This window comes from Podarcis filfolensis, assembly GCF_964270895.1.
Source record: "Podarcis filfolensis genome assembly, chromosome: 11".
NCBI lineage: Eukaryota > Metazoa > Chordata > Lepidosauria > Squamata > Lacertidae > Podarcis > Podarcis filfolensis.
The window spans coordinates 45921458-45935756 of record NC_139613.1 but is presented as its reverse complement, the minus strand read 5'-3'; the positions used below and the strand labels follow the sequence as shown (position 1 = coordinate 45935756).

Below are 14299 nucleotides of genomic sequence, written 5' to 3'. Positions count from 1 at the left end.
AGGGCACAAGGAGAAGGGGACGGCAGAGGACGAGATGGTTGGATAGTGTTCTGGAAGCTACCAGCATGAGTTTGACCAAACTGCGAGAGGCAGTGGAAGACAGGAGTGCCTGGCGTGCTCTGGTCCATGGGGTCACAAAGAGTCGGACACGACTAAACAACTAAACAACAACAACAATTCCACTGGTATTGCTGAAACATGGCCTTGCAGATCAAATGGCTTACTGTTCATAAGCTGGCAAAAAAAAAAGGGTTTAAAAAACTGAATGGACTGCATGGTGACAGGATCACAGGTTTCATCAGAAGTTTTAAATGCACAAGTAGATGACACAATTTTATATACACTTAAGGGAATTTTGTTCAAGGCAGAACTCTGATGCTCCCATTCTAACCCTATTATTTCAGGCTAACTTCCATCTAAATGGAGGTGCTTAAGGGGTGCTCATTAACTAAATTTACTTCCATGCTTTTTATCAGTAAGTTATATTTATGCCTTTGCCCAATAATGCTCCTAATGGTCTGGCCCAACTCACACATGGGGAGCCTGCAGCAATGTTCATTCAGCTGAAGTCAAGTAACTGCGGTTAAAACATTGAAATGTACAATTCTATCTATGCTTCTGGTGCTGTCCATTTACATTAAGACAGTGAAGACAAATCGCCTTTACAGCACATGAACAGCAGCCTGCCTATTTTGCCAGCAAAAAAAAAAAAAAAAAGCCTTTTTATGAATTACTGGGAGTGTAAGATTACTGTAAGCCACCATAAGATGAGGTTGTGGAAGTTCACAAGATGTTTCCTGTGATGTCTATGAGTCATCTAAAAGTTCCACAATAAATCAAACTGAAAAATGTAGGAAAGTTAATTCCATTTAAACTCGCAGAGTCCAGTATTCACACCTGCCAAATTAAAAAAGTATGAATTCCCATCATGTGACATTTTGCTTTTTATTCTTTCACAGAATGAACGATTGGATCTTTAGCTGGAACATGACCTTCTCATGCAATAACCGTGAAAAGAGTCCAGTTTGAAGTACATTGGAATTCTATTCCCGTACGCCTAGTTACCTTGGGGATGTTGGCAGTGACTTGCCCTCTGATCTCTGTGTTTCTAGAAGCTGCTGGAGTTGGTTCTGTAATGTCACACGTTCTACCGTCTGCCTATAAGGAAATATTAAATTGTTAAGCCCACTTCTTCCTTGAAAGAAAAGCTGTTAGTGGATGCGGCAAGAGAGAAATGATAGTTTTCACTCAACATCACTTTGAGGCGAAAGCCTCTGTACATTTATAATTTAAGAGTTGCACACACAGAGTGCATACAAATACTAAAATGCACAAAGGAGGTCTCTGTTCCGCAAATTGCTTCTAATCCCTGTGGAAACGCTGTGATCACTCTATTGTACCTTCTGAAAGCTGCCTGCCTTGTATACATTATTTATTGCTGGTAGTGAATCTGGTGTAAGTGGCAAGATTAGAATCCTAAGAAGCGGTTGCTGGAGCTGTGGGACTCACAACAATTAGCTTACCTGTGTCCAATTAAAACTGAACTCTCAGCAAACTTGAAATTAGTTCAATCTTGCCTGTGACTGGAGAGGAAAATTGGCTCAAGTTACCTCCCAAAGTTTCTCCTGAAAAGCGCTAGCTGCTTGGTAGAGCAAGTGACACCATACAAAAGTTAAGGATAGCTGAGGGTTGTGTATCAGAGCTAAATGGAGCAGAGCAGTATATTTTATAATGGAGGATGGAGTGCACAGATACCACTAAGGTTGCAGGTTCGATCCCTGTAAGAGACAGCTGCATATCAGGCTTTTCCAAACTTGGATCTCCAACTGCTGTTGGACTACAACTCCCATCATTCCTCAGCTCAGCAGGGCCCCCAGGGGTCAGGGATGATGGGAATTGTAGTCCAAAAACAGCTGGAGACCCAAGTTTGGGAAGCCCTGGACTAGATGATCCACAGGGTTCCTGCCAACTCTGTAATTCTATGATTGTGTAGAATGCATATGAACTTTTACATGTGTTCTCTTCTGTCTATTACTCCACATGATTAATGTTTGCAACGGCTCATTCATACTTTCTTAAATAATAAAAACAATCAATTAAAAATAATATCTGTTAAAAAACTAATGTGTCCTGAGGCTAGATTTTCATTTGGTGGTTTAGATGGTTCTCTCAAGCTTCGGTGAGTCCCAGTGTAGATCTACTTCAGTCACCGCCACTTGAGGAGACAGAGCAGTGAAGACAAAGACAAATTGCCTGGGTTTTCATCCTGGCAGATGGAAAGCCATCTAAACAGAAGCCAACCTCTGCTTACTTGTCTGCTTTATCTCACCTCTCTCTACCCGTTTTAACTGCATCAGAGATTCCAGCAACATTTCGATGGCACCACATTGGCCTCCTGAACTATAGTTTAGTTGGACAGGTAGTAAATAAGGTGGTTGATCGCAATAACTCAACACAAATGCATTGGCTCCCAGTACGTTTCCGAGCACAATTCAAAGTGTTGGTGCTGACCTTTAAAGCCCTAAACAGCCTCGGTCCTGTATACCTGAAGGAGCGTCTCCACCCCCATCGTTCAGCCCGGACACTGAGATCCACGTCGAGGGCCTTCTGGCGGTTCCCTCATTGCGAGAAGTGAGGTTACAGGGAACCAGAGAGAGGGCCTTCTCGGTAGTGGCACCCGCCCTGTGGAACACCCTCCCACCAGATGTCAAAGAGATAAACAACTACCTGACATTCAGAAGACATCTGAAGGCAGCCCTGTTTAGGGAAGTTTTTAATATTTAATGTTGTATTGTTTTTAACACTTCATTGGAAGCTGCCCAGAGTGGCTGGGGAAACTCAGCCAGATGGGCGGGGTATAAATAAATTATTATTATTATTATTATTATTATTATATTATTATTATTATTATTATTATTATTATTATTATTACACCACAGCCCCATTCAGAAATACCACTCAGGCACTGATACAAAGTAAAGGGGCTATGCTGACTAGCTCTTCCCTGATGCCATCCACTGTAGCTTGCCCCACTTCTTGGCTTCCACACATGCAGGACAACATCTGCACCAGGGAAGCCTTTGGCAAAAGCTCTTTTGACCACCAGATCCTGCGGCACAGAATGGGTATGATGTATAAGCTTTGCTTGCAGAGATCATTCTAGGGGGCAAAAAAACAAAACAAAAAACCAGGAGAAGGCTGTTGTCTGATTATGAGCTTCCCCAGAAGTTGGACTGGGTTTAAGTCAGCAGATCTCGTCTTATTAGTTTATCTCTGTATCGGTGGAAAACAAACATATATGTTGCCACTTGTGAATTGTGATGAATTCAGTCTGTTGCAAGTTCAGGGTTTTGGAAAGCCTCTGCTCTCATCAGCTTTCTGTGCTGTGTAACTCACAGAAAAAAAAAATATTTATTGGGTTTCTCCTAACAAGTTACAGTACACACATTTCCCCCAACACTGATATTATCATCTCCATGTAGGGAAAATGTCATGAGGGACACAGCTGTCTCTACATCAGCAGAGGGCAAGCAATCAACAGCTCTTTCCCACCATGAATTCTGTGTCTTCCCTCTCTGTTAAACCCTAGCTAATGTTTACTTTTGTAAGAGTAAATTTCTAAATTTCCCCAGCAGTGATGTATTTCTCCATTTAAAACCATGTAGCAATGCTAGCAAGCATGTAAAAACGCATTGTTGCTTTCACTTTCAGAACGACTTCCTTAAAAAAAATATAGCAGAACAAAACTGACGGCGCAAGTCCAACTGTGGGGTATTTAAGCGGATAATTTCCTGGCTCAAAGGACATTAGATTATTAACTCACTTCTCAATTCTAGAGCTTTGGAACTGACAAAGTCGGAGCCAGAAACCATCCACATGACTTCAGCCTATTTGCAAGGCTGTATTTGCTGTATTCACAAAAAGCAAATGCTCATATTGGCACAGTAAAGGATCTGGAAAATGCAAAAGTATTTTAGGTGGGACACCAATATGCTATTTTGTAGAAACCAGATGCACTTTATAAAGATCTTCCCTTCCTTCAATTTTCCCTCTTCCTTCCTCCCGCCTACATGTTTCCTTACACTATTTTAAAAATCACTCCCACCTTCTGTCAGCATTGGCGTGTAATGCAAAGTTCCAAGATTTTGCAGATTCAGACAACTTATTTCCATTTGTTATTCCTGACTGTTGCTGGTCTACCTGTTTCACTTTCCCTTCATCATTTTCCTTCTCATACTTAGTGCCTTGGCCAGGAACCAGAGCTGCCTCTAATGCAAATCGGTACTCCATAAAGTTCATTTATACGAAACAGCTGGATGTACCTTTACACCGAGTGACACACAAATCACACAGAAAACATCGCACCCTGGATTTGAACAATGTTCGGGGATTGCATTTGTAACAATGTTAGAAACACAGTTGTACCTTTGTTGACGAACACTTTGAGACCTGAACGTTTTGGCTCCCGAATCCCGCAAACCTGGAAGTGAGTGTTCCGATTTGCGAACGTTATTTGAAACCCAAACGTCCAGTGGGGCTTCCAGGGCTTCTGATTGGCTGCAGGAGCTTCCTGCAGCCAATCGGAAGCTGCGCCTTGGCTTCCGAACATTTTGGAAGTCGAACGGACTTCCGGAATGGATTCTAAACAAAAAAAATTTTTTTTCCCTTCCAGTAGCACCTTAAAGTCCAACTAAGTTAGTTCTTGGTATGAGCTTTCGTGTGCATGCACACTTCTTCAGATACACTGAAACAGAAGTTGCCAGATCCTTCTATATAGTGAGAAGGTGGGGAGGGGTATTACTCAGAAGGGTGGTGGGAATGGGTGATTGGCAGATAGCTGTGATGAGCCTGTTGACGACTCTTAACGACTGCAATAGGTCTTACAGGAAAAAGCAAGGGGTGAGAAGGTGAAAAATGGCTTTGTCATGTATAATGAGATATCTGTAACTGGAATGGATTCTGTTCGACTTCCGAGGTACTACTGTAAAGATTATTTTTCTTGTATTAATACGAACAGTCATCAAAATGTCAGTGCTGTCTTAAAGTTGGATTATTAAGTGGAGGGAGGAAAGTTACGCTATTTGTCTATGTACTCCCAATATCAGTACATATGTACAACTATATATAATTAGGCTCTTTCAGAACCAGCCAGTTGCCAATCTCGTCTTCCTGGGCAAGGTTCTTGAGTGGGTGGTCATAAATAAGATCCAGGTGCTTTTAGAGGAAACTGGTTTTCTCGATTCATATCAACCAGAGTTTAGGCCCTATTTTCGCACAGAAACTGCTTTGGTCACCCTGTATGTTGACCTATGTTGAGACAGAAACTGGGGGGAATGTGACCTTGTTAATTCTCCTTGACTTCTCAGTGGCTTTCAATGCCATTGACCATAATATCCTTCCGGAGTTAGGGGTGGGTGGCACCATTTTGTGGTAGTTCAGGTCCTACTTGGATAGTCGTTTCTGGAGGGTGGTGCTTAAAAAGTGCTCTTTGGCTCTGTGGAGCATTCAGTGTGGGGTTCCTCAGTTTTATACCCCATGCTGTTTAACATCTACACGGAACAGCTGAGTGGGGTCATCCAGAGTTGTGGAGTATGTTGTCAGCAGTATGCTGATGACACACATCCTTTACATCTACAGGTGAGAAAGTGGATGTGGTGGACCACTGTCTTTCCTTAGTAATGGACTGAATGAGAGCCAATAAACTGAAGCTCAATCCAGAGAAGATTGAGGCACCAGTAGTGGGCGGTTCCCCAGACCAGCTGGATAGGAGGCTGCGTGCTCTTGATGGGATTACACTCCTTCTGAAGGAGTGGGTATGCAGCTTGAGGGTACTTTTGGATCCCCTGCTGTTGCTTGAGACTCAGGTGGCCTCAGTAGCATGGATTGCCTTCCATCAGCCCAGCTGCACCCCTATCTGGACAGGGATAGCTTAACTTCTGTTGTTTATGCTTTGGAAACCTCTAGGTTAGATTATTGCAATGCGTTCTCTGTAGGGCTATCTCGAAGATGGTTCAGAAACTTCAGCTGGTGCTGAATTCAGCGGCCAGATTGCTCAAAGGGACAAGATGGTTTGAGTTTATAATGCCAATCCTGGTCTGACTGCACTGGCTGCCAATTAGTTTCTGGGCCCAGTTCAAAGTGCTGTGCTTTTTTTGACCCATAAAGTCTTAAACAGCTCAGGACCATCATACATACCATTAGGTCCCAGGAAAAAACATTTCCCTCCTCCCAGGCCTCTAGCTAATTAAACAATCCACGGCCTTTTAAATTGTGAGCAGGGGGTTGTTGTTCTTGCTATTATGGTATGTGTTATTGTGTTGTTGTTTTTTTATATTGCAAAGCACCCTGTGATTTTCAGAGGAAGGGTGGCGTGGACATTTGATAAATAAGTAAATAATTTATCCAGGACCAGTGCTATTCTCCTTTTTGACAGCAGCCTTTTTGCTCCGGCTGGGATGCCTCTGCTTCTTGTTTGCCTAGTTGAAGCTGCTACATTAGCTGTTGGAAGTGCCTGCTGGTCTAAACTGCTTCTTTAGAAAGGAGCACAGCTGGACATGGGAAAACCAGCCCATGCCAATTCAGTGTGTGAGAAAAGAACCTCTGGGTCTCTTACATTTAGCACTTAGCTACTGTTCCGTCTGAATGTTGGGAGTGCGATGCCAGACCCTCGAGAAAAAAGCTTTTACAATCAGAACAATAGGCAAGTGGTTAGTCATGAACATGTAAATGTTTTACACTTTAATTTTGCACACAGGCAGCGGGATGGCAGATGAAAGGAGAACCGCAGACGTTTGATGTATGAATGGATAAAATGGGGGAAATAAAATGAGGCTGCCAATCGTACCACTTATCTGTGAGAAAGCCCCATTGGACTCAAGATCCATTTTACTGTTTATACAAGGAATGTACTTTCATTATGCCCCCCAGGTGTCACAAGGTGAACGTAAGGTCAAGTTTAAAGGGGAATATGCAATGCACAGCAGACATGCAGTTGGCTAATGGTTCTCACTGTGTGTCCATGGTTTATTTTAATGGGATGCATCTTCTTTTCCAGGGTTTCCAGCTTGGGTTTTTAGACTTCAATTCCCATTATGCCTGACCACTGGTGCTGCTAGCCAGGGAGGATGGGAGTTGTAGACAACTAGAAACCCAAATTTGGGAAACCCCGTTCTATTCAAATGTTACATTCACCAGCACCTGGACATGTTGACAGAACTTTTTTTTTTTAAAAAACAAGCAGCTAAAATCCCACTATTATGAATGAAAACTTACTCTTTCAGTTGTTTCGTTAACTTCACAACCTGGGATGCCAACGACATGCACGTCTCCACCACAACCAGGTAACGTGAGCACATGGTGTGTCCCTGGCGCTCAGCACTTTGGGAAGGTTTTTCTCCAGCGTGGTTTTGCATAGTGACATTTGCTCCATATTCAACCAGAGTCTAAAATATATACATGTATAGGTCTATTAGCAGGAACAGTAACCTTCAGAGGCACTAGGTTCATCATAGGAAGAAGGGAAGTTCCACTCCCATGATATATGGTAACAGGGACCAGACTAGATGGGTTTTAAAAAGGGCTATGCATAACACTGGCAGCCAAGACATGTGAAATACTGGGAAAGATGAGATGCTCTGATTAAAAGAATGGTATATTAAGCTTTGGGACTGAGAGAGGCTGAATCAAATTACCTCGTATATAAGGGAAGAGAAATATAAACAGATTTGAGGAAGAATAGAAGTCTTTTTCACACGCAAAACTGAGTACTAATACTGGCAAACCTTTACCTATTTTACAAGCAGTGAGTAGTTTGTTGTAAATATATTGTTGGTCTGATTGTGAACTTGCAAATTTTGTACAATTACATTTATGGACAACATTTTAAGGAAATTATGGACCTGTACTGAAATGTTATTGATTATATGACTATGTGTCTACATTTCAAATCAATTAATATATTTTTTAGGATTATACAAATTAATTGTTGAGGATAAGCTATTTTGGGGACATGGCAGTTGCTGTGGGAGCAGCAGGCAAATCCTGCTACTGCCAGCCAGAGGGCTGGACTGATTCCTACATTTCATTTCTCCGCCACCACAAACCCTTACTTAATGTAGTGTACAAATGGGCTGAAATTATGCTATCCTAATTAGCAGTCATATCAGATTTTGATTCTGTGCTAGTTCAGATGGTTTGCACATGTGATAAGCTCAGGACTCGATAAATCTGGTGATACTGTAGATACTGCAACTAAATTATTAATTATGCAATGAAATATCTGGAGTGCAATCTGCTCTGTGCGTAGCTTTAAAAATTCCAAAAACATAATCTTGCAGAATGACTTAAATTTTGGGATCCATGGAAACTTGATCACCTGAAGGTGTTTGTTTTCTTAAAGTGTAATAGACTCTGAGCTGCCTGCATGACTGAGCAGTGCAGATAGTCAATCAACAAAAATATATTATATTTTCCCTCCTGTGCTTTGCAATTTCTGTTCATAATTAGATGACTAAGGTTTTGCTGCCGTGTTTGTCTGGTGCCACTATTATTATGGGTTACAGAATTGCAGAATAAACAATGGGTAGGTTGTTAAGACGAAATTAAAGATCTCACATGCCACCACATTCCTGGAACATTTTTGGATCCTCCCAAATGCAGAGGGGAGAGAATATGCAAAAGAGTCTCCCTCACATATCCTGTAAAACTGTCCAAAGTATGAAGCCACGCTCATATTTCCCCTGTAGAGGAATGTGTGAGTTCTCCCTGCATCTAGAGCAGGGTCTGGAAACCTCCAGGCCCCTGGACTCTCTCCAAGCCACATCCCCTCTTCAGAGACTACACATTTTGCAGGCCCTTCTCCATGCCCTCCTTATTTGCTTGGGTGGAATGTGTCTTGGTGGAATGTGTCTCTGAATTGTGATTATGCCTCTTCATGCCTGGATGGAGGTCTGTGTGCATCTCCAAATGACAGGGGGGCTACAGATAGAAGGAGGAATCAGTGAAAATCATGCCCCCCATTCAATGTGCTCATATGATGTATGCAACTCTTAAAAGTACAATGAATGACATCGACAACGATGCTAAATCACGGTTTAGTGCTATGGGCAAGACCCCAAGGAAAACCTCCAACTCATACTCCTCCTTCTCATCCCACACGGCTGGGAGATAAACTTCTGCAGCGTTAAGTTTCACTTCCCACAAAATCCTGGATTGTTGTTGCTGCAGAAGCTGCAGTTTGTGTGTTCAGACCTTTTAACCTCCCCCTTAAATAAATTCAGACAAGGCACAAATTTTGGTTTGGTTTTTGGCAGAATTTAGGCCACAACTTTATTGATTACATCAAGTGAGTGGTTGCATAGGCTCTGGTTCGACTAGGGCACCAGCATAGGTCAGCCAAGGGTGAACACCTGAGGTAGGTGGAAAGCCCAGGAACGGACTATGTCGACTCCCCAGATGCTCCCCTGGACTCAGGCACGGGCACAACTCCCTCTCGGGGGTTGACCAAACCAGGTTGAGTCCCTGGATTCCTTTAACGGACTACCCTTCACATAGGGATGGCGAGAGTGTTCTCCCATCCCTAACACCTGAACCAGAGCCTATCCGCAGCCTTACAAGTTGTGACGATTTGCTACGCGGCAGGCGAAACCCAAATGGCAACAGCCAATCAGCCAAGTGGGGGAAATTCCTGCCGTGCCCCTGTCCCAACGACAGATGACACTCTAGCAAGGTCAAGCGCACAAGCCCTAAATATAGGGAGAGGTGAGCGGGTGTTCCGATGCACTGGCCCAAAAAAGAAGCTCAGGGTCACGTGCATAGGTTTATATAGGTCCCTTGATCCGTTTGGCTAGCGTCCAATTGGCCTGATTAAACCCAGCATCGAGGGACCTACCAATAGGTTGTTGTAGCTAACCAATCATACCCACCCATAACACAGGGTTTGGCTGCCAGGTCTCACCGCAACATGTGCCCTCTTTGAGGGAGGACGTGATTTATCACAAACTCCAGTCAGTTTCAAGACAAGCCACCTTCAGGCAGGGGAGGGGTTGCAGCTCAGCAGAGCACATGCTGTTCCTGCCTGGCCTTGCTGCTGCACCCCTGGTCCCCTTGCTGAATGGCCGCTTGGGCAGTGTTGGGGGGCGGGATACATCTGCCAAGGGCTGTGTTGGGCGGCTGGGTTCCCCCCTGTAAGGGCAGGCAGGCAGGCAGTGAAGTATGACCCCGGTTTGTGTTCAACAGCAAGCCAGGAACTGTGGAAAGTGAAGCTAAACACTGCTTACATGGGTGCAGGTGAGAAGAAGGGAAAGCACATGAGTCTGAGGTTTTGCTCATGCACGTAGCACTAAACCATTTTAAAAGTACGGTATGTGTGAATGGGGCCAGCGTCTTCTGATATAACTGATCTTCTGTTTCCATGTAACAGACTACTATGTTTTTGGGGGGGTTTGGTTTTAAATACCTCTATTGTACATCAGAATCTATAAACATACAATACAATACATATATCAAACAATACAATACATATCTATAAAACATACATTACCTATATATATACCTAACGTGAACGCACCCACAGTGAATTGGCTTCCAACCATTCTTGTTGTGCTAGTTTACATTTATTTAACCTGTACGCATTTCATTTTCAAAACAAAAAAATTTTTTTCCTTCCAGTAGCACCTTAAAGACCAACTAAGTTAGTTCTTGGTACGAGCTTTCGTGTGCATGCACACTTCTTCAGATACACTTAATTGGTCTTTAAGGTGCTACTGGAAGGAAATTTTTTTGTTTTGTTTTGACTATGGCAGACCAATACGGCTACCTATCTGTAACTGGAACTATGGAAGGCATTTCATTTTGGATGTTCTATTCTTCCAAATATCTTCCAAGCTAAGTTTGTTATATTTTCTTTATTTTCCAGATTCATTCACTGTCTGTCAGGAGATCTGCCTTCTCCACATAGTTTTTAAGGTATTCTTTAAAGACAGTGCCAGCCCCATTGTTGCATCTCCAGCATACGTCGTGTTGTATAGTGGTTAGTACTCTGTGTTGTGTAATGGCTACTATGGATTTTTCACTTAGAACAACCGTCTGAAATAAATGTAGATTATTATTTTTTACCTGTATACATCCCAGATACCCATGCTGGGCAGCTACATGGACTGCGCTGTTGCCATCCTGATCAACTTCATCTAAAGAAATCCCTTGTTCTTGCATAAACTGAAGTAGCCACAGAAGGATTTTCTCCTACACACACAGAAAGAGAGAAAAGGATTAAAAATAAATAAATAAATTGAAAGGTGGCTGCCATCTTCTTCTGTGTTGAAGGTATTTATAATTAAGGAATATGTTCCAAGTCTTAAGATATATTTACATAGCAGTTGCACTGCAGAATCTAACTGAGGAACTGCCTTAGGTATCCTTACTTATCCCATCTTAGATGCTGCTCAGATCACGTTGAGCTTTAGTAAGATCCTTAAACATTCTCATTCTGCAATTGTAAACTCAATTAGTTAGGAGTAAGCCCCACTGAATTAGAAGTGAACATGCAAAGGTTTGGGCTTCATATACAGTGGTACCTCAGGTTACATACACTTCAGGTTACTGACTCCGCTAACCCAGAAATAGTGCTTCAGGTTAAGAACTTTGCTTCAGGATGAGAACAGAAATTGTGCTCCAGCGGCGTGGCGGCAGCAGGAGGCCCCATTAGCTAAAGTGGTGCTTCAGGTTAAGAACAGTTTCAGGTTAAGAACGGACCTCCGGAATGAATTAAGTACTTAACCTGAGGTACCACTGTATTAAGTATACACAAAATATTGGTACAGCTAGGCAATATTTATGGATAAAAATTGCTGGTTGAAATATCCTTCCGTCCTCCCTTCCTTCCCTTTTTGTTCAGCATTTGGGAGAGCAAATGAATTGATTGAAAGTGCCAGGGCAAGTGATGAATAAGGGACTGGTGAAGAGCTGGGTGACAAAAGATCACCACAATGTATTGGAGAGTTGCAGTTTTTGAGGGCTACCTCATGGAGCAGCTCTTAGATATTGACTTCTCAAAGGAAAATTGGTCATTTTTTCAATAGGGAGTCCTCAAAATTCTGCAGCCCTCCCATAAGCTATTCCAATACTTTGTCACTCAGTATTCTCCCCTTCCTGTGTCTTCTATACATTTACTGTATTGAATTTTCTGTATTTTTGATCCCTACTTCCACCACGGTTTATTTTGTTCAATTTTGGTTCCGGAAGAATTCTACAATTTGCATTTTAATATTAAATTTAAATTTAAAACAAACATTTTATATCACACACCACAAGTTCTCAGGCAGCTCTTAAACTCCAAAAATGTCAAATGTAGAAAAGTATAGATTCTCAATTGGTTTCAATATGCTAGAAATATACTTTAAGCTACTTAAAGCTACTTTAAGCTATTTTTCATTGGGATGACCTGGACCAGGTAAGAGGGGTTAGGCTAGCAGCCTTTCTGTTGCAAGAATGAGCCTCAGCAAGTCTCATTCTTGCTTTCCCCACTCCCTTGGCATGACTGTAAGGAGATTAACCAAAGTTTAGTGTGTTGCCCAAGCTCTAAACTGTGGCCATTGTTAATGATGATGAGTTGGGAAAAGTCAACTTCAGAACCATGGTTTAACATACACAAAATGGGCCATTCTCACATAAGCCACACATTGGCAAAAGCAATCAGTGAAGCAGATGAAACCAAGGGAGCTATTTGGACAGCCTTATGGGGCTTAAGGGTCTAAACCACAGAGCCTAGGACTTGCCGATCAGCAGGTCGGTAGTTCGAATCCCCGTGATGGGGTGAGCTCCTGTTGTTCGGTCCCAGCTCCTGCCCACCTAGCAGTTTGAAAGCATGTCAAAGTGCAAGTAGATAAATAGGTACCGCTCCGGCGGGAAGGTAAACGGTATTTCCATGCACTGCTCTGGTTCGCCAGAAGCGGCTTAGTCATGCTAGTCACATGACCCGGAAGCTGTCTGTAGACAAACGCCAGCTCCCTCGGCCTATAGAGCGAGATGAGCGCGCAACCCCAGAGTTGTCCGCAACTGGACTTAATGGTCAGGGGTACCTTTACCTTTACGGGGCAACTATTTTGTTCCTCCATAACATGAGATGCACATTAATGGGAACGAAAAAATGTTATGGTGTAAAATGCGCAGACACCTCAACCTAACCCCTCTGCATGAATGCTATGAAAGGAACTTGGTTAATGTTGTCATCATTATGGCAGTTAAACTAAAGGCAACAACTGCTATGGGGAAGAAATGAAAATAGCTACAAATGTAAGACTGACTGCAACATTTAGTTGGTTAATTGAGTTAAAACATTTTATAAACTAAAAAATGTATCCTCATTCAGGCAGATTTCTTTCTATTTTTGTAATATTTTATTAGCACAACTAAAAGGTACAGGTAAAGGACCCCTGACAGTTAAGTCCAGTCGCAGACGACTCTGGGGTTGCACCACTCATCTCACTTTACAGGCCGAGAGAGCTGGTATTTGTCAACAGACCATTTTCCGGGTCATGTGGCCAGCATGACTAAGCCACTTCTGGCGCAACGTAACACCGAAACCAGAGCAGCACACGGAAACGGTGTTTACATTGCTACCTGAGTGGGGAGCGGTACCGATTTATCTACTTGCACTTTTGGGTGTGCTTTCGAACTGCTAGGTTGGCAGGAGCTGGGACCGAGCAACGGGAGCTCACCCCGTTGTGGGGATTGGAACCGCTGACCTTCTGATTGGCAAGCCCAAGAGGCTCAGTGGTTTAGACCACAGCGCCACCCGCATCCCATATTAGCACAACTACTAAGTGCCATTTCAGGAGATTCTTTTTCTCCTGTGTGAGAAAGAAAGTACAATGCCTCTTCTAAGATGTTATCAACTGCAATGCAGTCTTGCATTATCTAAAACAAAGGAAAGTAATATACCTTTTAAAAATGTGTGCCCCTCCCTCCAAAGGCCAATTTACAATGCAATTTTAAACATGTCTACTCAGAAGTAAGCCCTGTTAAATTCCAGGGCAAGTGCTTAAATTCCAGCCTTAATTGATTTATTGATGAATTTATTGACTAGAACTCTTATGATGAATCAACCATCTTTAACTGAATGGCATGTCTAAAATATATAAAACCAACACTCGCTGGGGATTTTGAATTAATCACTCCATCTCACAAAGAAGTCAGGTGGTTCCTGCTAACACATATGGCATCTAAAGAGAGACACAGAGAAACGAGAGGGAGGTATCAGCATGTTCAGGGGAAGCCCAAAGACAACAGCAGTCATTTAAAA

The 14299-nt window shown here is 42.7% G+C and overlaps 1 protein-coding gene across 8 annotated transcripts in view; it reads right to left on the bottom strand.

Moving 5' to 3' along the window:
• The window catches only part of SNCAIP (synuclein alpha interacting protein), a 121262-nt gene that overhangs the window by 13451 nt on the left and 93512 nt on the right, over positions 1-14299 (bottom strand). For all 8 annotated transcript variants that reach the window (XM_083576671.1, XM_083576670.1, XM_083576667.1 and 5 more), the window contains 3 exons: positions 11116-11241; positions 7273-7442; positions 1066-1158 (listed from right to left, as the gene is read on the bottom strand). In XM_083576671.1, the coding sequence (XP_083432797.1) occupies positions 1066-1158; positions 7273-7442; positions 11116-11241 (389 nt within the window). The remainder of the gene's footprint in view (positions 1-1065; positions 1159-7272; positions 7443-11115; positions 11242-14299) is intronic.